The sequence below is a fragment of the Anguilla rostrata genome, chromosome 2 (assembly GCF_018555375.3).
Source record: "Anguilla rostrata isolate EN2019 chromosome 2, ASM1855537v3, whole genome shotgun sequence".
NCBI lineage: Eukaryota > Metazoa > Chordata > Actinopteri > Anguilliformes > Anguillidae > Anguilla > Anguilla rostrata.
Genome location: NC_057934.1, coordinates 33793347 through 33817959, shown reverse-complemented (window position 1 = coordinate 33817959; position 24613 = coordinate 33793347). Strand labels below are relative to the sequence as shown.

Sequence of the window (24613 nt, the reverse complement as noted above, 5' to 3'; positions counted from 1 at the left end):
TAAAGGTTACCTGTCCACCGGGGAGGAGAAGCCGCTGGCTGGCCCGGAGTGGACGCGCTCCGTACTGAGGGATACAGCAATGCTCTGGGAACGAGAAAAACTAAAATCAGCCAACATGCTCACAGTACATATACACACCTATGGCAGAAATGAGAGCATTCATACTGATTATAATAATAACAGTATGACGTCGGCCTACTGTATGTACAAATGTAAAGCATGCCATAAAATGCCTTCGAATTACATGCTTATTACTGCCAGCTGAAAGCATACAAAAAGAATATCTTTAAAATACGTTAAGTCACAGGGGTAATGCAAAATTACAGAAATTCATTCAAATATAGTAAGATACAGGAGAGTAATGGAAAATTACAGAAAGTCATTCAAATACAGTAAGATACAGGAGTAATGGAAAATTACACAATGTCATTCAAATATAGTAAGATACAGGAGTAATGGAAAACAATGGAATATATTTAAACCCAAAATGCCTTGAGGAGTAATGATAGACAATCAATGACTGAGTCACAGGTTTGATTTCGCCATCCCCCGACCCCTCTCACCGAGGGAAAGCGGAGGGCTGGCATCGGAGAGGCGTTAGTGGGCGGAGTCTGTGGGGGCGGGGCCGGGGCGCATGGGAAAGGACCGGCTGCCGGGGGAAGGGCCTCCGGGGGATCCTGCAGTCCAGATGAGCTGAGATAGCCGTCCGTCTCGCAGTCAGCTGTCAAAACAACACAAGCCAGGCCCGTCAACGCAGGGCAGGGGACGCGGCAAGCTGACACGGGAGGAAGAGAGAGGTGACCGTAGGGACCGACGCGCAGACTAGCACCGCTCGGCAGTAACCACAACAAACGGGCTGGAATTCAGATGGGAAAATGTAAACAGAACTAAGAGGGATTAACCCAAATTAAAGAGCACAGCAGCGCTCTGGAGCCGGTCTGGCTCTGCTGGCATATTATGTTGCAAAGAAGTTATAATGCTGCTCAATGGGAACCCCCCACATACACACACACACACACACGTGCATACATGCACACATACACGCGCGCACACACACACACACACACACACACACACACACACACACACAACAGTAAAAGACAAGAGGTAAAGCTCTACGATGGGACAACATAATTGACTAAACTCCAGCCACATGTTCAAGGACCTCAAATGACTGTACAAACACACCAGGCACGTGCTAAGAGGGACAGAGGGAAGAAACGGTTTGTTCCTCAGGCCAGGTAGACTGATGCATAGGTTGCGCTGCGTGTTCTCAGTTAAGTGCGATGGCTTCCCCTTACAGACACAGTGAGAAACCCTACAGCCATTTTCAGAGCTCACTGAGCAGCACGGCACTGTGGGTAACGGTGCACATGTAACGGGCCCAGGCCGGTGCTTACAGGTGGCAGAGGAATAGCTGGTGTGCCGGATGTGGTAGTGCTGGTGCTGGTCCGCTTCAGGCTCCTCGGGCTCGGCCGGGAACGTGGCGTTGATGCCGGAGTCCGCCGAGACGTTGGCCAAGGACGGGGCGGGGCAGGAGCAGGTCAGGGCAGGCGGGGACTGGGCGGGGGCCAAGCTCTCAGGGGTGTGGCTCAGCAGCCAGGGCGACGGCGGCTCGGACTCCGGCTCCTCCTCGATCACCTCCTCCTGCTTCTTCTTCTCCAGCTTCTCCGCCTGCCGCCTCTTCTTCTCGCGCTGGCGCTTGATGGCCGTGACGCGGTCGCGGATGGCTTTGGCCACAATCTTGTAGTCCACTTCGCACACAAAGCCCAGCACCACCTGGGAGAAGGGACAAAGGGCACAGCAAACAGAATCAGATACATGCCTCTAACTCTCACTCAGGCCACTGTATCTGCACCACTGTAAACACTTCATACTCATACAGATGCCATAGGACAAGCTCCTCTCTGCTGCTGTCGGTCATACCACAGTAGGTAAGGTCCCATCACAGTAGGATCCCCCGCCCAAGAGCTATTCCAAAGTTTTGCAATGTGAGCCTGTGTATATGTACATAAGACTGGGTAAGAGTGAATTTGCATGTGGGGTTGGAAGGTAATGGAAGGTACGAGACCGCAAACATTAAACAGAATGAACAGGAAACGAAAACTGCACGGACGTTTGTGCAGTAGAAAATGCGGCATGTATCTTTATGAATGCATCTCATTTTCCAACCATTCAAACCAGCTTTGACATCAAAGAACACCTAGAAGCCTGTTGGCTCGTGAAGGGGAAATGTTTTGCCAACTCTATTTGCTTTTTAAATAATGGAAGCACCCAATTACATTATTAATCCTTTATTTTACCAGGGAAGTCAAATTGAGATTTACATCTCCTTTACATGTAACAGAAAGAATTACTCATACCACACAGACTGAGCTATATGCCTTTTTAGACCTTACGGACAGTGACTGCAATCAGTAACTACCAGTTGCTTCATGTGACCTTAATCCTGAATGTATTCCCACATTCCCTTCCACCGGAAGTAAGTAAGTAAACTTTATTTATATAGCACTTTTCAAGGACAAGGGCCACAAAGTGCTTCACAAAGTGCAAATAAAAGCAGCAAATGTATACACACACATCCGTAAAACAACAACATAAAACAAACAATTTGAGCATCAATTAAAAGCCTGTCTGAACAAATGAGTCTTCAGACAAAAGTGTCCACAGTATTCGCATATCTAATGGAATATGAGTGTAAACATCTAGCTGGCAATCAAGCCAAGGAAATGCAGAAAAAAATGTTATTTTACTCCTTATCTGTAGTCATAAGCCTGCAGAATTATATGAGGTGCAGTATTTGAGATTGCTCAGTGAATGGCCTTGCTGTATGACGGGTACAATGAAAATACTCAGTTTGATTTACAGGTAGACCAATGGGCATAATTGCCTAAGGTGCTGGAATAGTTTCTTGGGTCTAGAAGTACAAAAAGGAGAAAGACTAATGAAATGCAACCTGCCATTTTAAACAAGCAGAACTGACATGACATTTGTAGTACATTCAGAATGTTTTTGAGCTGATAAAGTCCAAGATAAGCTAGACTTGTTGAACATCTGAAAGAGGGTCCTAAAGCTAATCACGGTTAGATGGAATTCCAGCAAAATTATAAACCAGGGTTGCAGTTCATCTGCAACTAATCCCACCCCCACCACCCAAATCCCCTAACCCCCGACGCACACAGATTACAAAGATAACTGGAAGTCAATGGCCGGATATTAAATTTGTACTCTATGAAAGGAAATAAGGGAAAACCGAGAGGACGCTCATGGTATTCTCCTCATTAAAAGCGACCTTCACTCGGGCCAGAGGACACGAGGGCCGTTTCGCAACGAGCCCCGTTGTCATTATATTATTAAATGCGTGACCTCCTGTTTCTCCTAAACCCTGAGCAATGTTCTCAGATTTCCCCAGGTGATGAGTGCACGCTGAGGCACAGCATGGCCGAGTCTGAGCGGGGCAGCCTCCGATCCCCGGCTAATCGCGCGTCCTGCGTCGGGGAATCCTTGCCTTTGGCCACTGCGCCTCACGCTTAATATGGTGGAGGATATTGGGGTTAAAAGGGCACATACGATTTACAGCGCTATGGTCTTCACGGCAGTCAACAGTTCATGTCCCATTCGCAATAACCTACCAAATTAATTTCGCCCAATATTGATTTTTTTTTCGAGCAACTATCCCATGGAGTAACAAAGTGTCTTAAAGGCATGTCTCCCTTCTCTTAAGATAAGATGTTTTAGCAGTGTGAGACTCTGGGAATTGCAAGACACAACCGAGCAAAACTGCAGTGCAGACAGGCCTCCTGTTTCTCATTTCAGAGCCCCTGTTCTGAATATTCTATGTGTTTAGTGATGCTGAGGTGTATGTGTGCAACCCTGAAGGAATACCACACTTTAGGACCAACCCGGACCTTTATGAATGTATAAAACTTTTCACCACCGGCTTAATAAAGTGTGGCATTTTTACCACAATTTTTTATTTCAAATGTTTAGACCATTAAACCATTCACCATTAAAGGGGAATTTAACCATAGATATTGCAATTATTATATTTTGATGGATGTGTTAAAAATACAACCACACCTATTTTTGAGGATAAATGCACACATGACTGGCTATTTACCATGTCAACAGTTAAACATCAGCTCTGGCCCCAGAGCTCCGTATTTTAAATGGTTTTCTGGCTTTCTTTGAATGATGACCTCTCAGAGTTGGGAAATTTAGGTTGAACAAGGATGATGATTTAGGAACTGAAGTGGTGAAGTGGCAAAGGCTTGGTAAACATGAACAATGGTGGCGGGCGGAGCCTTGCGTACCATTTCCTGAACCACCTCCTCGGGGACGTCCTTGTAGAGGTCGAACAGGAACTCGATGGCGTTGTTGTCTTTGTACTTCCCGTGCAGCTTCTTGGTGTCGTCCATGCGGAGCCACAGCTTCAGGCCCGGCTTCACCAGGTCGTCCTCCTCGGCCAGCTCCACGCGCACGCCGTTGTTCTCCTGGAAGAAGGTGTGCTCCAGCAAGTCCTGGATGGTGTACCTAGACCACAGATACAGGAGACCGTTTGTGAGCCACTCGCTGAGGCTTAACGTGCTAACGTTTGTCTCACAACATTATTCTAGTCGTTGTAGCGTTGTCTTCAGGTTGCTCATTCTTTAGCATAACATCCTGAGAAAGTCATGTGTCTTGGCTAAGTATTCAGTGCAATACACACAAGCTGCATGCCAGCTATTTGTATACTCAGTTTTATCCACACAACTTGATATAGTGAAGTCATTTCCCGATTGTCAGCAAGCATAGCACAAACTTGTGCAAGACAGGTTTTTTTGATATTCTTTTAAAACTTGAAAAAATATTCAGCATCTATGTTTTGATTGTTTTGCATTTATCAAGGTTTTGATTTAATGGAAGTCTAAGACATGCATAAAGAATTTCAATCATTTTTTCAGATGTTAATTGCTTAGAGGCAGTTAACCCAAAAATAAAATTTAAGTATGTTTCCACTTATCTAGAGTACTATCTATTCATCCAAATCGTTTTGCTGAGATTTGTCAAGTTTTCTAGATTGGTTTTTGACATGCATTTCACACTGATACAATGGACCTCTATTGGCCTATATTTTCATGGTGCTCAATGCAACAAAATATAATGCCATGGTTACTCATAAGCATCCACAGGGTTTACCTTGTGCTTGTATATAAATTGAGTGGTAGTGAGTGGTAAATGCGACTATTTGCAACTAGTAGTTTCAATATAGCAACTTACTTTATTCAAACACATAACAGCTTCAAAATTCATAGATGAGATATATAACGGGTGTAATTTACAAGAAAACACCCGTTAATATCTCAACCATGTATTTTGAAGCTGTTATGTACTTTAATAAAGTAAGTTGCAAACAAGTTACTATACTAAAATTACAACAAACGGTTGCATTCCGTGAATGTCACGTCACCACCATTCAAGTTTCATACTAGTTCGTCTGCACAAGACTTGCACAAATTAAGCTCTGTGGATGCTCATGAGGAACCATGACATTATATTTGGAAAGAGACGTTGCTGTCAAGTTTTTCTAATGTAAATTTTTGTTGCATTGAGCGCCACACAAATATGGGTCAACAGGTCCAATGTTTCAAGGTGAACGGAATCTAGAAAATTGGTGTAATCAAGAAAACTCACCAATCTCAGTGAAACGATCAGGATGGATAGATAGTACTCAGGGTAAGAAGAACCATACTTTAATTTAATTTTTGGATGAGCTGCCCTTTCAGGGTATATGAGGCCAACACATTTATTAATGCAGTGGTTCATAACCTTGTACTACAAGTTTGAGTGGTTCAGTATATCTATTATACTCAAGAACATGGAGATTAAATCTGCTTTCATATAAACAATAACCAGCCAAGAAGAAACATCCATTATGCAACATTATACAGTAATAGGATAAGGTAAAATTTATTGAATGGGAGCTTAAATAAGAATCATGTTTACCTTTCATCTTTATCCATATGAATGCATCCCTCAATTATCTCTTTAAGCTCAGGGACCTTTACTTTGAAAAAGCTGTCGGGCTTCATTCCCTGTGAAACAGAACAAGGGGAAATATGTAAATATTAGTGGCATCAATCTTGATGGAAAAACACTCTGTGAATGAACGCAAAGTCAGTGGCTTGTAAGAAATAAATTGTAAAGACCGTAGAGATGCTTTTACTATAGGACTAATGCAGATGACAAGAATAATACACTCTTGTAGAGTGATCTCTACTGTTTCTTGCTCTCCACGAGCAACATTGCATATGGTGGCTAGGATAAATGATTGCACTGCAGCTTTGCAGTAAGCTAACGCCTGTAAACTGAAAGCTAGCTCCTATTAAAGCATTTAAAAACATGTGGATGGCAGTGATTGGATAAAAGGATGTAAGAATGACGGCAGAAGTCCTGCCCGCCATTCCCTGGGCAGTGCTGTACTGCCTACTGATGGGCTGCCTAAGCCTGGGCAATGCTGTTTCGGAACACTGTTACAGAGTCGTTGCAGCTAATCAGATCAGAACTGCAGGTAGCGAAAGCGATATGTACAGTGCACACAGTGAAGGACAAAGTGTGCAGACCTCGTGAAATGTGGCTAACGTGTATATGTACACAGACTACACGCATCTGCGGTACAAAAGGTCTGTGTTGTGTGCAAGGTTGCGATGTCGTGACAGGTAGCGTGAAGCACCATGAGATGGGTTAAAGGTGAGAGGACACAGTATATTCACTCGCCCTAGGTCTACAGCAATGAGAAATGCACTCGACCAGAGCTACCAGACCAGCACTGGAGCCAGAGGAGACCACCATTACCAATGTGGGCTATATCAATTTTGTGACAACCGGGTTGGATATTAGTGGGGTAAAAGCCTGGTGGGTGCCACATGTGGGCAGTGACATGCCTTCTGCCCCCACGTTACCGAGTGCAGTCTCCCTCATCATTACCGCCTATTGATAACCAAAACAGCCCCCTTCTGCTGCTGAGTGTAAGCTCCGCCCCTGCGAAGGAGGAACTCTGAACACTGAATGACGTGAGCCAGCATCCTGCATGACACAGAGCAACGCTCTGCTGTCAACACAACCATGGGCTGAAGAGGGAGAGAAAAGAGAGGAGGGGAAAGAGATAAAGGGCAAAAGGGGAGAAGGGAGGTGAAAACAAAGTTGAAGTGTTCATAAATGAGCTTATAAATGTAATGGTTTGAAGGGCAAAGGCAAGAACTGTGACAGACAGGCATTCCTTGTCATATAAACAATGGGATCAGTTTTGTCTGAATAACAACATTTCAGCAGCGACAATATGAATAACTGTCCCTCATTACATGAAACAGTGCACTTAGCCACTTTAAATTGTCGACCGTAATTTGATACAGGATTTTGGAAGTGCTTTTGGGAAAGTGAGCTAACCGCTTTGTGAAATTTATGGTAGAAAGAATTTTAAAAAAGAGAAATACTTGGTAAGGGTCAGAGTGGCTAACTTTTCAGTGCAGATGCTGCTCCAAAACCACATAGTTTGACTGAGTTCTGGCAGCAGATGTTTTGGGAGGTTTTTTCCTTGGAACTTGAATTGCTTGAATTATAAATGGGCTTATTCAAGACAAAAATGTTTCATATATAAGCCTGAAAGGGACTGACGTCAAGCCATACTGTATACTGGAATACAAAGAACATATAAGCAAGACGTAGCAATAGAATTGCCCTAAAGTGGCACCATTTTCTAGGAAAATGTAAACGGTAATGTGGGTGTGCTTCCAGAAGAAAAGATACCGCCTGCTGTATTTACTCAGTTATTTAATCCACCTGTTATACTGGAGCTTAAATCAAGAGACAGCTACCACACCAGTACTGACATGAGGGAAGCGTCAAAAGCGATAAACCCCTGTCATTTACAGCAGACAACAGTGCACTTATCAGCCACATCAGAAAACAAAGTCTTAACAGAGGCACAGAGGAGGTAAGCAGGCTAAGTGCGAACAGAACCTGGTCATCGATGACACAAAACAAGGTCTCCCAACGTTTCAACAATCTCCCAGAGGATACTGTGGTAGGAAGCCATTCATTCCTGACTTTGTTTACAGTGAAACAAAATGGCTTTAGTTTCAAATGTGCTAATGTTTTGCGGAGTAGCCATAATTCGATACTTTCCACAATAAAACATTTATATGACATTTGTCCCGGTCCAGGGCAGAGAGTAAAAAGAGAGCAATACTAGAGGGAGATATATTATCTGGTGAGAAGCAGCTGGGATGACTGACATTTTAATCACAGAGCTCTCCTCTTGCCCGTACCTTCTTACACACAGATGAAAGCATAATAGTGTTTTTCTTCTGCTGCAGACATAACTGTTCAATTCTGACACTGCCAGGTCACAAACACGCAGCTGTTGTCACCATCGCTAGTCAATGAGCAAAGAAATCATAATACATAGGAATCAAGACAGAATTAACAATCACAAAACATCAGAAGGGTACGCAAATCCAGACTTTTACACGGAACACAATCGAATTCTGGCATATTTCCTAATCAGTCCTAATTTATTCTGAATCAGCAACAGGCTCTTTCTGTAAAGATAATTGAATTGCATACAGTTAAGGCTGTCTAGATTGCTGAATGCATTTAACTTATTTAAGAATGCCAGAGAACAAAGGCCCATTTTCTGCTCTGCTCAAAAGCCAAGCCATTGTGACTATAGCCTATGGACTATGGACCCCACAACACTGCCGGACTCAACTATCTTGGTTAGGTACTGGTTCTGTGTTGAGTCTGTTCACATATGACTGTCCCAGATAGATTAGGCATGACTGGATGTCTACCCTCCAAAGCAACGCAATATTAACATTACTGTATGTTAGTTTGTCTTTAAAACAGCCAGATATTTCACTGAATAATTGTTTTATAATTGTTTTGGCATAGATGTAAATCTTACCACCACAACACATTTGAAGAGTGATAGTTTTGAGACAAAGTAATGATATCATATTTAGCCAATATGTAGCCTCCATAATGTTTGGGACAAAGATATAATTTTTCTTGATTTGACTCTGTACTATTTTTATACATTTTGGTTTTACCATGTAGAAATGACCTAACCTTTTATACATAGCCCATACCCCCCCATATTTGTTTCGGACAAATGGTTTCACAGTTGTTTCTGATTACTCAGGTGTGTTCACTTCCTTAATGCAGGTACAAGAGAGCTGTCTTTACCTAGGCTTTTGATTGTCTTTGGAGTCTGTTATTGGCGTTTGACAACATGAGAACCAGAGATGCGCCAATGAAAGTCAAGGAAGCCATTATGAGGCCAAGAAGTAAAAAAAAAACAGTCAGACACGGGCCAAACCTTAGGTCACTAAATCACTAAATCACACAATTCAGCTCCACCATCTTCAATGTGCAATATTTTATATTTGTGAAAGCACTGTTGACAGGGAAGATTCAGCATTTAAAGCATTTATTAAAGAAACTGTTCCAGGAACAAAAGCTCTTACGTAAGATCCTGGTAACCTTTTGCGTGCTTTATCCAGGAATGTAGCTGTTTTTGTTCACACTAGAACCGTGGCGAAAGACTACCATAAATCTTACTAGAATCTGACCCGGCAAATCGGAGGAACGTCTTACACGGAAAACTGACTCCAGCTCCCGTTCACACATGACGTTCATACATAAAACTGACAGAACACTTATGGTTTCAGATAAGCACGTGTGAAAAGGGCCTATCATTCTCAAAGCTTTGGTGAACGGCTTGATGCAATGCACAAGGATGCCAGCGTTTAAAAGGTGCTGTGAAATGGTGATCCAGGGTAGACATTAAACAAATATTTAACTTCCAAACTACAATAATGGGACAGCTAAACGTCACTCAATGTATCTGGCTGGTTACTCACAAAATGCATATTTCATTACACTGTTAACAGTCATAAGAAGTGGGTCAGAGGAACTTGTGCACAAACTATGTTTACCTGGTAGCCATAGCAATAATTCAATCTATTTTACTTAATTATATTTTCCATTTGCTACAGAAATGTAAGTTTGCACAGCAACATTACCAGCGTTAAATCAACTCTTGCAGTGTTAAATCGATCAGACTTGAAAGAGGGCACCGTTAAAGGTAAAAGTACTTTATCTGAGCTTATTTTGGTTATGTCGGTTTCAATGAGTACAGAGAAAAGCAAGCTCTGTTACTGCACAGTGAGTGGGATGAGGATATTAAAGAGGGGTGTACAGGACTGTGGTCTCTCCAGAACCCCTGCTGGCTATATTTAGACCAGTAGCGGGTGGAGCCAGAGAAACTGGGCTCCGGCTCCAGCATGTTTGCGAGCAGTGGCTTGAGGGGCACCTACAGTTCAGCATGCAGGCGTCCCAGCAGTTAAATACAGTGGAGCTAGGGGCCCATGGGACTTATCATTCTGATTGTACAGCAGGTATTGGTCTAGGCTGCAGCCATTGAGCAATCTGACAAATTTATTTGCTCACATTGTCAGCTTGTGACCCAAAACCCACTGAACATTTTTGTGGTGGAATGTCAATGAAAAGTTGGTCTAGGTTCACCATCTAGGTTCAGGTGAAAACATTGCAACATTTTGTTGAAAAGTGAAAACTTTCTAGGTGACTAGGATGTCGCCAGGCTGTATTGGGGCTATGCCGGGGTTATCCTAGTCCGTTCATGTACAAACGTCTCTCAACCTGGATTTAAAGCCCCTCTAAGAATGTAGATTCCGGCTCACCAGGAAGGGACGCGTTCGACAGGCTGAAAATTCTTCAGAAATACCAGAGCACTGATTGCGTTCCGCTAACATTCCACAGTCTTAAAAAACACTTTCGTTGTGTACCCTTCAGAGGTACCGGTAATCTAAAGCTAAACACGAACCTGGACAAATTAAAGTGCACAAGGTAGATAAACACTTGATGAAAACAGGGATCTAAAATTGCAGCCACACTTCAGGCTATCCTTTTGCAAAAGACAATAAATGCATGTCGCTCCTGAATCACTGTAAAATGATCACGGTGTAGGCTGCTGAAACAAAATTGTAGGAGTCCAGAGAAATATCAAAGCAGTTAATATATAAAATCACATCATTGATTTATCAGTTTATTTCCTACTAAGGGCAAATAACAACTTTCTGCCACAGAAAACATCGCATCTTTGCAGAATGTCATGGCTAAAGGGAATTTGTATTCCAAAAATCAATAAAATTTTTGTAATGTAAGTTAAATGTAAATATTCTCAAAAAGAGTGTGACCCGTAAGACTACAGTGAAGACTTTTCTTTGTGTCTTAAGCAACTCTTGCTTAAGACACAAAGCCTCAAGAAGAAGGAAGATTGTGTTCACAATAGGGCTGTTTCAATGTGTTCACAATAGGGCTGTTTTCAATAGTGCCCTGCAGTGCACTGACTTAGCTGGGGTCCCCAGTCACGTTCATGCTTTGAGGCTAAAACAGTTTGGAATTCCTTTCCTTACAACACTGATAACAGGGCAGCACAGCACATACTTCACATGAACATTAAGATGAGGTCAGCCTAGTCACCCTCTGGCCCAAATTCCTGATCATAAACTCGTCTCAATCCAGGGGTGGGGGAAAAAGCTCAAGGAAATGATTATGACATCTGACTGGCAGTAAATCGCTGTAATTAATATTCAGACATTATTTCAGAACCATTCCCATTAGCAAAAAGTTGCATTTTCTATTCTATTATTTGTTTTTTTTTTTGTTTGTTTCTTTGTTTTTTGTTTTGTAGTACTTTGGGTAAGTGGAAACATATGTTGTTAGACAAAATAGGCCTTGGCAAATTTGTTTGTACAGGTCATGTTGATGATTGGGGTTTAAAATCACCAAGTGGCTCAAACGTGCCACCAGCTACATCCCCCCTAATCTCAACAAGTGTGTATCCAACATGGACAGGTTTGTTGTTCTCTGGCAGGTACCTAACTGCGCATCGCACCACTGCTGTGTCTGCAGAATTGGCGTGATGGTGAGCGTGAAATTATTGCAAAAACCTGTCTCCTTGTATAGTTTATGTTTGGTGCAGCTTGTCAAGGACAGCAGTACGGAGTAAAAACACCTGGGAAGCAGGAGAACATAGAGGGAAGGGCCGGTAGAACGACATTGATTTTTAGCTGCATTACACTGACCGACACCTCTGTCCACCACTATACGGATGTATTTGGACCAACATGTCAATTCACCAAAGAGTGGGCAGCACTAACTCGCTAGCAGCTTAGATATTTCAAAAGTATTCTTCTGTGCTAATGCATCTGATGTGATTCTTCTGTAAAATAAATATTCTTCATTCATTTCATAGTGAAATCGTGTGTCTTGTGTTCCAAGATTACTACATGTGTGACCAATCATATATATTGTATAAAAATATATCCAACAATGGTAACCAACACTGGTAAGAAACTTTAAACCAGGAGAGTTAAAGTCCAGGCTCTGCAGTTCTCTGTGATTTCTATTTAGTCAGCAGTCGATTTAGGCCTTGGAAATAAGGTGTGCAGACTCTTTAACCAATCAATTAAATTAAGCACTTAAGAGCAGGAACATCACAAACTAGCAGACACTGTGTTCCTCCAGGACCCTTTCTTCCCAGCCCTCTCGTGGCCATTTAAGATGAAAGCTCATTCCGTTCACCATTTCTGTGTACCGAGGTGAGCCTTTTCTTACCTGGATTCTTAAATGTATCTGTAGATGTGCTTGTTTTATTCTTTAATTTAAGTATTTCAACTTGAAGATGTGGGGGGAAACGCATGACTCTATAACTACCATCATAGATAAGAGGCAAGGACAGGGGACAGAGTGCCAAGGGATTGAGGGGGAGAGGAACTCATCAGATCACAAGGCCTTGAATTTTCATTTTACACCCAAGTGAACTCCTGATGTAGCGCGCCAAAAAAAAAGAAAAAAAAGAAGGAAAGAACTCTTTGCTGCCCCAAAGTGTGTAATAATTGCTCAATCTTGCTGTTATCTGACCTCAGCTGCCTTACCCTGAGAGAATGTGAAGTCTTATCAGAAGACTGAGAAATTGGCCAGTGTGTTTCAGAAAGCAAAATTTCATCATCGTTAACATGCATTACAATGTTCGCCCACTTTAAAATCCACCTCATTGGTTCATTGGCACAGTCATAACCCAGAATCCCTTTTTCCACCTGTTTATAGAATGTTCCATGGAAGACTGCTGTATCAAGAGCCACAAGAATTCCTTTTCAGGTTCATGTCACTGATGCTCTCACTTGAGTGCTTTAATAGCTAAGAATGTTATGTTTAGCTTCTGGCTTTCCCATGAAAATGGAACCGACGTTTATATTTCTCAGAGATGTCATTTTTGAAATGTACGACTACCATCAAAGCTGAGACAGCCTACATAAACCATCACCTACATAACGCCACAGTTTCCACATCTTCCTCCTCACCCTAGCTCCTACACACAAATTTGTATTGTGTGAACTATCAGGACTTCACACCCTTCATCTGGTTAAATCTCTTTGGAAAATGAGACCTATGAGAAAGACCTATGAGAAAAGAACCTGCACAAGTTCACTTTAACCCGGCTTCAAGTGTAGTCCAAGTGAACTGAAACTTTCTGGAAAATGCAAATGCTAGCCTAACCCGTTCAACATTTGAACTCAACTCAGGCTGTATCCATATGACTGACTCGATTGGCTCCCTCCTTGTTAAAGTGCAGCTCCTGATTACAGAACTAAATGACAACGGAAAATTAAAGGCCAATTAGGAAGTAATTTCCAAATGTAATTACTGCTCTGAAAAGGCAGGTTCTTCTCTTGCTTCCTGTAAACAAATGTCCATTTGAGATCAGAAAGCTTGATATTTATGGCCGCATAGCAGAGTGGGTCATGCAGGGGTGGAGAGGGTGAGGAAAGTAGGTAAAAGTGTGGGTTCTTTCAAACTCAGCACATCTCTATTCAGACAGATCTACTCAGTTACACATTTGCTCCACTAAATCAATGAGCCATGGTGAAATGCAGCTCGACTAAAAGACTTTGAAAGTCGGAATTCTTTTCACACTGATGAAAACAAACCAGCCCCGTGGAGACAAGAGACTAAAACAGCAGCCTCACTTAAACATGAAATAAATTTCAATGTCCTGTCTCTCACCACAAATCACCAGTCTAAGTGAGCAGCAGCTTAAATGAGTCTGAATCACATCCCACATCCCACGCTGTACTGGGTATGGCTAAAGCACAAATACATTTAATGCTGGAAACTTATGTGTAGCAGTGTGTTGTTATAACTACTTGGTTAAATATATTTAACCTAAATTACTTGAGTAAATATCCAGCAGTATACAAAGATAACAGGAACAATATAAAGAAACTGGACTCCTCCAAGATCGGGGTGTTTGCTAAGTAAATGGAGTGTATAAATCACTTTCAGAAATAGCTATAAGCAGCAATGGGAGGAGGCCCAGCACACACTAAATGCTCCACTTGAATGAGTGCACAGAGCACGTACTGGCGCACGGGAAGTCCTGTCATCAGGGTTATTTATGCCCAAGCAAACGCTCCACTTACACTGGTGACTTTGCGGTAAATCTGGGCAGCGTTTTGGCACTCGGAGTAGGGATACTCAGACGTCGCCATCTCCAGGATGCACATCCCGAAGGCGTAGACGTCCACCGCCTCGTCGTACTTCTCCTCGTACATCTCTGGGGCCATGAACTCTGGGGTCCCTGCGAGGGCAGACAGAGCAGCGATCTAAGACACTGACCTCAATCGCGCAAACGCAACGGGCGACAAGGTAACGGCAAATTAACACATCGAATCATGTCAACAACAGCAGCTTTATCTACCGACCTTGAGAGTAACGTCACTGCTTAACAAAAAATTTGTTCACGAAGCAGATCTGTACACCAGTGTAGTGGTGCAAGCAGAGGTATTCCATGACGCAAGGATGGGAGAATAGCACATTGCAATCTCAATGAATAATAGATATCACACAGCTAACGTGGTTTCATGGAAAGGGCTGTGGAAAAGATAATCATACATTTGAATACTGGTTGGAAATGCCACAGTTTTTGTACCCTCAAGCAGGGTAATATACCTCCAAGCTATATGCTTTCACCGCATCTGTAACAGACCCCTCAAGGAGCCCTGATGGACACCAAATGAAGCCCGGATAAGGGACTGCTCAAAAGAACGCAACAGCGGCGCGCACAAGCTCACCGATAACGCTCTTGGCGAAAGAGGCACTCTTGAGGGTGGCCAGGCCCAGGTCCCCGATCTTGACGGAGCCGGTGGGTCCGGTGATGAAGATGTTGTCGCACTTGAGGTCGCGGTGGATGATGGGCGGCGTGCGCGTGTGGAGGAAGTGGAGGCCCTTCAGGATCTGTCGGCTCCAGCGCTGCAGCAGCTTCAGCTTCATCTCCTTGAACCTCTTCAGGTACCTGCAGGACACAAAGCGCTGAGCAAGCAGCCAAACGCCTCGGGCTCTTTCCCGCCAAAAGTACAGCGGGAGACAGAAGTTTTCACCTACTTTCGCATTTCCATATACCCCCTTTGTATTACCTCTACATTTCATATTTCATACAAACACCCCCATGAAACTTCTCTATAGTTTGGCCCGTGACTCCTATGGAGTTCTGCAGTAACTGTCTGTTTGCTAAGTGCTTGTTTAACTAAGAACAAGATAAAATAATACTCCTAACCAAACATTATACCATACATAGTACATTGCATTGTTCTCTGCTACAACCACAGAGTCATATGAAAACATGAGTATTACAGATATAAACAAACTTTTAAAGTAAATACTAGAAGGCTTTAAACCGCATTCTGAGTTAATGGTAGATTTTGTGTCCAATTGCTCATTAGTACAGTGGCACAATTAACCCTTTGTTCAATTTCACATACAGAGATTTCTTTCTCCCCAGAGCATGTAACACTATGGGACTGGTTGCTGTTGCTTTCAAAATAATGCAAATTTGCAACCAGTAACATACATGTACTGTAACACAAACAGGTTTTCAAATGTATTTAGTCATTTGCATATGAGTAGAACATAAGTCACTTTCTATGGACATTATCTTAATACGCATTATCTATGGTTTAGCCTGTATTATCTTTATAGGCACTATCTATGGTTTAGTCCTTTAATATTGGTTTAGTCTCAATACATCGATCTGTACACTGACAGCACAGCAGGGCAGTGTTATTTATACCGGATCTGAGAGGACAGAAGCCTTTCCAGCTCTCTATCAACCACACTCAAGTACACAGATTAGGTTTCCTTGCTTTGTTTCTATATAAAGGTGCAGCTGAAACAGGCAATCGCTATCACTGGCTATGGAGGATAAGTATATAGGATTTCCTCCTTTATACTACCAAGTCATGCAATGCGTATCCTGGCGCTTAAGTTATTGCCACAATGATCAGCTGGTTTAAAATCCAGTTGGGGTGGTTCTGCACAAAACAAACTCTTTATTTAGCCTTTAACTCAAGTGATGTATGATTGGTAAGCTCAAAATATTTTCTATTAGGTGCATTTCATTTTCAAATTCTAATTCAACTTTCCATAAAATGTATCTGCAGAAGAACCCGAAGGTCCAATTTGACACATGAGATCAGTAAGACACCACTGACCATTTACAGAGCGAGCGCCAGAAGCTCCCTCAGACAAACCACCTACTGCTGAATCACTACACTGCTTCCCTGGGTTAGTAAGCATGCAAAGGAGGAGGAGCGTGATGTAGCGGAGGTACTCACGTCTTCAGAGTTCCCGAGGTCATGAGCTCGGTGACTAGGAGGATGCACTTGTGGCCCTTGACGGTGGACTTCCAGGAGTCGTAGAAGCGCACGATGTTGGGGTGCTGCAGGCCTTTCAGCATCTCCACCTCCTCGCTGAAGCGCTGCCGCTCCACTTTGGTCAACTTCCGCGTCTGGGGAGGGGGGGGGGGGGCACGGTAGTCACACATCACCCAACAGCAACAGACACGCCGTCCTTCTAGCTCAAATGAGCGGCGACACTTATTCAAAAGCATCGCATACCGTATGGCCCCAGGAACTGTATCTATAGCTAAACGCTGCGGCAAACCTCAGTGCAGAGATGCACGCCATTGTCCGAAGCGGAATCCTGGTGTTGCCAGAGCTTGTGAGTTTTGCAAAATTAAAGACAGCAATTCAGACTGTACTAGTCAATCTGGTGCCTACTGTCCACATGTAAGATAATGACTAGAATTGCTAGAACACTAATAGTCTGGATCTCATTAACAAGTTTCTTTTGTTACCTTCACATTCATTATATTAAACTCACCTGGCTTTCGCACGTTTTTTTGTATTCTTTGCCCTTTTGAATTATTCTGATAATATTTCACGTTTTTATCACAGGGAAGGGTGACTCATTTAATTCTCATTTAATGCTCACATAGATTTACTGGCAATAATAAGGAGCTGTTCTTCGTATTTCTGAGGTTCTGCTGTCGTTTAAAAAGGCCATCAAGAAGTTAGGATGTTTGGATAAAGTATATCTTATCAAACTTATAAAGAGTAGGGGTGCGCAATATTGAAATTCTGGGGCCAATATCAAAAACCAATATGTGACTGACAATGCTGGCTGTTGCAGATATCTACTGTTTTACATTACAGCACAAATGCAAACTAAAGGCAAGTTTCCACATTCATTGAAGAAGCAGATAAGCAAAGTGAACTAATAAAGACAAATGTAACAGGTTTTATTTGCATAACAAAAAGCTTGCTTACATTACTGTCGAGCACAAATCGTGAATCTAGAGAACTACTGAGTTTCTGTATACGTTTGCTTGTGAGTTTGGCTGGTAAAAATTATATTTTAAAAATAAATAATAACAAAAGATGTTCAGGTGACTGATTAAGCTAACATTTGAGCCAATACCAATATGTCTGTTTTAAGCTTTTATGAGCCAACAAGAGATATTATCCGATATGATCGAGCATCCCTTTTGAAGAGGGATCCTTCTCTCTGCACCGGTAAAATGTGTTATGCAACAAAACTAAAGCAACTTTTTCACGCAGCCTAAAAGAGATCCGAAGTGCAAAAAAACAGACACCGCAATTACAGAGAACAAAACCAGACATTTTTTGCAAAAACTAAAAAATAAAAGTCATGAAAACACCATTTTTGCATAGTTAAGCACACATGTCTGCAGTGTGTGGAGAGCGGGTGGAAAATTGCTGGGAGACCTAAGTGTTGCACTGTAGCTGTTTCTAGGAAATGGGGTAGCTGTGTTTGTGTTTACAGCTGGCTGGCACTCTGTGAAATGGGCCCCATCAACACAGGGGATCTGTCTTCTGTATCCTGGCTGACAGAGGGTAGAAAGTTCCACACACTCAAACACCCAGTTATGCAATGCTACAACTGTAATCAATTCAAGCATGGCCCTCCTTTTTCCACCCGGTAACAAACTCCTATTCAGCCAAGTAGATGGACACAAATCCTGACATAACACTGTCACGAAAATACAACCATATGACAAGAAATCGTTGCTTAAAAATAGTTCTACTGGCACACCTTGTGGCGATCCAAGATTATGGATGGGAAATAGAGGTAAACAGGACAATTTATTATGTAACCATGGAATCAAGAGCTTGCCGATACTGCCTAAGGAAGAGGGGAATGTTCCAGCACTATTTTCCAGAAGCCAATTCCATGAAATTCCTGAATCTGAGGAACCACTCATTAGACACAGTTCAAAATGTATTATTAAACATATATATAAATAAATAAATAAATAAATAAATAACTTTCATTTATTTTGAACACAAGGATATTACTGAGCTCACCAGTGCTCTTTTTCTTAATGATATTCCAAACAGTTGATTTTGGTACGCCTAAGGTTTGGCCTACAGTATGTCTCTGCCCTTTTTTTTTTTTACTTTTCTGCCTCATAATGGCTTCCTTGACTTTCATTGGCCCACCACTGGTCCTCATGCTGTGAAACACTAATAACAGACTCTAAAGGTAATCAAAATCCTAGAATCAAGATCAGATACTGAAAGCTCTCTTATACAGTACTTGCACTGCAAGGAAGCAACTGAACACCTGACTAATCAGAAACACATATGAAGCCTTTTATCCCAAACATTATGACGTCCAGGCTATATGAAATTTCTGCTGTAATATCTACATTTTGAAAGCAAAATGTATTAAAATAACCTTCAATAAAAGCTGAGAATCTGCCCTTTAATCACATATGAAATGTTTGATTAATCTAAAATTATGGAGTACAGTGCCAAATCAAGAAAAAATATGGCTTTGTCCCAAACATTATGGTGCTCCCTCATTATATATATATATATATATATATATATATATATATTTATTTATTAATTTTTTTTACCAAGGAAATTCTAAGCTGGTTAATGTAATTTCATGTAATTACTCCAAACTCAGAGTGCCATTATTTTTAAAGGGGAGGGATGACTCTGCTGTCCAGATTAGTTGCCAGCATGTGTGTCATGTGTATCTGTTTTGCAAAAGAGGCAAGTGCTAATTGCCTTTATAACTGAGGGTTTGAGCCTGTGTCGTGCGATAGGAACCAAGAGCATTACCGTCCTTTAGAGGCGAGGCAATCAATAAAACACAATAAGGGGGCTGACATCACATTTGGCTTTTGCATCCCCACAAAACTGCTTGATACCCTGGGAGGTCCTGGTGTGTGAGATGGCCATCTTCACAAAGGAGTTACATACGGTCACCATCGCGTTTTGGGATGTTTGGAAGATGTTTGGGATATTCGGCCCCTGATGTCAGTTTAAATGTGTGTTCAATCAAAATCGCAGTATGAAGGCCAATATCCCGCGGCTTCGGGCTGACAGCTTTGACAGCGATGTCTAAATCAAAGCGGATATCAGCGTGGAGGTGCAGGCATCGGGCCATCGTGGCTGCAACTTGCAGGCTGCAAACTTGGCCAATGAGCCCCAACACGCAAGAAGCCTTTCAGGAAAACAGCATCAGATTTTATAGATTTACAAGACTTTCTTGGAACAACCTGTGATCACTGAAGCAGAAATACGAGAGGGCGGAATCGCAAGACAATGAACGCGCGGATGCTGACACTTGTTGCGTTACTGGAACAGACATAACCCTGGATGCAGGCCTTGCCGGAGAGAGAGTTTGCAAAGGTTTAACAGGACAAAGTCGTGCTTTGGCGTTCCCGACCGAGGCCTCCGTTTTTTAAAGAGCCGACAAGCCTGCCTCACAGCGGACGGGCAGGTTTCTTTGTAACTAGATGAGAAACGCCGCAGGCTTAAATTCGTAACCTCACTTTGCCGTTGCCTTTTAGGCCGGGATAACTCCGTAAGAGCCTTTTCATCGCTACAATGCTCGGGGCGCTGGGCTAGGCTTTTTCTGGCTGCTCGCAACAAAGCGAAGACGCCGCAGTCGTAAACACGATAATAAAGCAAAGCTTTTGTAACGTCAACTCAGGAGGGTTTCAGCCGTTAGCAGCCCTTGAAGCTGAAACTGCCCTTGGCATTTCCTGGCAACGATTGCTAGCTGAGAACAAACACAAGTTGGGCTTGATCCCTCTTTCTCACGTCAGATTCCAAACTACTGTCAGGAGCTCGCTGTCCTTCCTGCGCAAGCTTCCACTGTCAATCAAAAAAGACGGGACCAAACAGTGCAGCCAAACTTAGGGCGCACGCACAGAAGAGCGTCAGGCATTTCAGTCTGCAAAGCGTCATGAAGGTTTGACAACTCCTCTTTGCTGCACTGCGCTATGCCTGTTTCTTAACTGTGCCCTGGGGACAAATACAGTTCTTTTGAATTTGTATTTGCAACTGGCCTGCTGTGCATTCAGCGCTTGCCCCTGTCCCGTGTGAGAGGCAGGAGGAGAGACGCTGCCTGGCTTTGATCCGGCCCACTGCTGGGCTGGGTGAGGCATCATGTACTGGCAAGTCCGCACTCTATATCTCGCGGCTCAGCAAATGGATCTTCGGGGATAAAGTTTTGGGGGCACCGAAAATTGTGGACTATCAAAGCGCAATTACAAAACAGTGCCCCAGAAAACTCAAATTTCCTTTCAGAGAATTCTGGTCCAAGGATTATTAACCGAAGTGCTGGAACTCTTCAAATGTTCCTACTGAAATTCTAGGCCAGATTTGCCTGCACTTTCAAATTCTTTTTGCGGCAATGCAATAAGACCCTTTCTACATAAATGTTCATTTTTTTTGTTCACTCGCCAGTACTGTTTGCAGAATCTGTATGCCTTTCTCAAGTTTCACTGAGGCCAAACAGCTCAAGTCTTCTGCTAAATATTTAACCACAACTTCTGAATGGCGATCAATGAGAGCCTGTGTACTGCTACACTGCGTCTCTTGTTTCCATCAATGGTAACCTATGTCCTGCTATTTCGCATGCACCACAAGGACATTGCGTTTGCCCATTCATGATGACTACGGTACAGTTTAAACTGAACCCAGGCTACAGCGTCCTCATGGCACATGACCCCCAGCCTCCAGATAGTTGGGAGGAATTCATTACGCTCCTGACGTTGCCGCAGGATTTATTCTCAGCCCTTTGGGAGCCATGTGGGGGGCTGCATTCAGGGTTCGCACAGCGAGGCGGGGGAATGTTTGGGCCAGAAGCCACATACCTGTGGTTACATAAGCAGGGCTGATAATATGGCTGCCGGGGAAAGCGCTGCCCGACAAAAGAGCTAGCTGAAAGGCCCGAGGCCGCCAGAACAGTAGCGAGCGCGGCACTTGGACTCAAGTAACCCTCAGGCATAACGGCAACGGCGCTGGCCTCACCTAAACCTGAAAACACACTGGCCTATCCCAAAGCATTCTAACCATAAAGCCATTCCGGAAGGTTCCATCAGTTTGGCGAGGGTGCTGCGTGGAAACCCTGCACCATCTGGACAGAGTGTGTGTCAGGCTCCAGTCTGCTTGTACAGTTAAGAGCAGGACATTAGGATATTACAGAGAGTCGGTGCATGGCACTCTTTGGAGAGCTGCTTTGAATGACATCATGGGCTGTTGCCTCATGCACACTGGAGCCTACGCGTCCACTGTCTCGCTGATCCTTCAGCCTCAACTGGAATACCTCAGCACCTCCCCACAGCCTGTCGACCAGCCAGTCGCAATCCAAAGGGACAAGAGCAAAGCCTTTTTTCACGAGGCCTGGGAATCCGTAGGTTCCTGTTTTATTGGAAACTGAAACCGCAGTTCATTCGAAAGCGCTCCAACGTGACTGGGCGCGTGTCCTAAAGCACATGCGAGGGGCTCGGAGCTCAAGCCGAGGTGACGTCAGATGCCACCTGTGCTGTTTACGCCGCGGGCTGGGCCTGTTGACCAGATGCCACAGATTAAGCAATTAGGGTCAGCAGTACTGCAGTCCCCCCTAGCCGTCAAATACGCAGCCACGCTGTAGAATCCCCGCACACACACAACGGAGCTCTGCGAAAACCAACTGGATACTCACCGCCAACTGAATCTGAGCCAGCCACATAGAAAGGGAGGCTTTATTCCAAACCGGATTTCTGTTTTTAAGAGGGATGAGACCTCAAATCCATTTGTGGCTCCATTTCCTCCTAAGGGCTCCTCCGGAATCGCGGCGAACCTGAACCCGATTCTCTCAATTCATCTTCCACTTGTGATTGCACGATCTGAAAACCGGCATTCATTCGCCTGCCACCTCATAAAACATGGGCATCTCAGGATGCATTCACTGAACTATGTGATCATGAGGCAACTGCATGTACAGGTAACAAAAAAAGCGAGCAGCAGACGTGGTGTGTTATAAGCAAAAGAACAATCCCGATGCCTGCCAGAGTCTCGCTCCTTACACAACTTTACCAAGGGGCCACGCGGCGAACACGCACAGCAAGCGTGAGAAAACAATGACACAGACGGGCGGCCGATCTCAGAAGCAGGCGAAGCACGTTCTCACCTGCCGCGCAGCAGCGCTGGCTCACACCGAATCTTCCGAAAGGAGGCGGAGGGGGAACGCGGCACGTCGCGAGCGAACGCTCGTCCGGTGCCAGCGCGCGCCGTCCCCTCCGGAAGCGGCGAGCGCGTACAGTGTAAACACGGGCGTCAGAGCGAGGCGTTCGAGGCCCAAGAGCACACTTAGGGAGCAGTGTGTGCCGTCCAAAGAAAACCTGACGTCTCCTCTGCACACAGACGCCTGGGGTGGAAAAAGCAGGTCACGTACCACAGTTGACTTTTTAAGGAGTAGCAACTCTGTCTCATCGCCGGCTTTGGCAATGCGCTGCCGGGCTGGGCCAGCCCCGCTTATCTCTGCTCTTTCCGCTCACGCGTCAGACAGGGAAAACACGGGACTTGGACGTGATGGACAGACGCTGATCCCAGTATATCCCAGAAATGTCGCATGGTGTTCCCTTCACTGCGGACCGACTACAAAATCGCCAGGAGAAAACAAACTTCTTTGCCATGCACTGGGACCGCAACCAAAATTTTAGGGGCTGGAACAAAAAGCTTATCCCGTCACAGAAAAGAGTCCCGTATTGTTTTGACAGAAAATCCCCACCGTGTTACACACAGAAATATATGCCTGTGCTGGCTGATCTATCATCCGTGAAGTTTGTTTCCACCCAAATAGAGCATCTCTTTCACTGGCCTCAGACAAGCTGTCCCGCCCTAACTGGATCTTCAACAGGAAGCTTGCATGACTGACTAGGTCATCCAGGGATGAATATGCCGAAACAAGGCTTTTCGTAATAAAATGAACAGAATATCAAAAAATAACCCCTATGCTAGGCTTCACCAAGCCACTCTAGGCCTCTTTGGCTTCAGTTGGTAACTGCACGCCGCCACAGATGGCAGTGTCTAATGACTCTAGCAGCCCAGCAATTCATTTTCGTCCCCTGTAGGGGACATGAGTCTGTCATATTTTAAAAAACCATATACTCTATTATGCTGAAACCTACACTACAGCGACATTCAAAAAACATTTATTAAATAATTCTTCTTTTATGACAAAAAATACTTCACTTTTTTCTGCTGGGTCTCAGGAGGTTAGACTGACGCAGCAGAACGACAAGCTTCCTACTCCCTCAAGGGGGCATTAATTATGTCCCATGGTAACAGAAGAAGAAGGGAACATCCAGGTACACAGCGTGCTGTATAAAGGATAAAGGAAGCCGGTCTCTTTGAGGGGTGGTAACTCAATCTGCCATATCTCTTTTACTGCTGACCTCCTTCATCTGCAGTCTAGGCCCAGGGATGGATGATGCCGTACAGATGCCCGCACTGGCACACATGCCAACCTGCTCACCTCAACTTTAACAAATCATCCAGGAGACCCCAATGGAATGAACTGCCAAGGTGTTCCCAGGTTGGAAGAAGTTCCTCTGTTTCTGAGGGGCAATGAATCAATAAGTGGCTTCATCAAGCAGGTCCAAATGACACTGGATATCTCCATGCTTCCTTTCCACCATGCTCTTCCTTTAAACAACATTTTATCTTTAATTCAGTTTGGCCCACCGCATTCCAGCTTGGCCTTGGTTTCTTCAATGATTGCTAGCTTCATAGAGGTACTGGGACTATTCAGATATGAATTAGGATCCTCCTAAAATGAGCTTGCTTAGTAAAATCACACAGTCTAGATTTAAGATGGAGAAAAAAACTTAATTTTTCTCGAA

At 43.8% G+C, this 24613-nt stretch overlaps 1 protein-coding gene across 1 annotated transcript in view; it reads right to left on the bottom strand.

Moving 5' to 3' along the window:
* wnk4a (WNK lysine deficient protein kinase 4a) overlaps positions 1-24613 on the bottom strand; it is a 57029-nt gene that overhangs the window by 15549 nt on the left and 16867 nt on the right. The window contains exons 2-9 of the mRNA XM_064321734.1: positions 16737-16909; positions 15198-15418; positions 14547-14704; positions 5986-6074; positions 4314-4533; positions 1401-1779; positions 564-721; positions 11-84 (exon numbers count right to left, since the gene is read on the bottom strand). Of these exons, the coding sequence (XP_064177804.1) occupies positions 11-84; positions 564-721; positions 1401-1779; positions 4314-4533; positions 5986-6074; positions 14547-14704; positions 15198-15418; positions 16737-16909 (1472 nt within the window). The remainder of the gene's footprint in view (positions 1-10; positions 85-563; positions 722-1400; positions 1780-4313; positions 4534-5985; positions 6075-14546; positions 14705-15197; positions 15419-16736; positions 16910-24613) is intronic.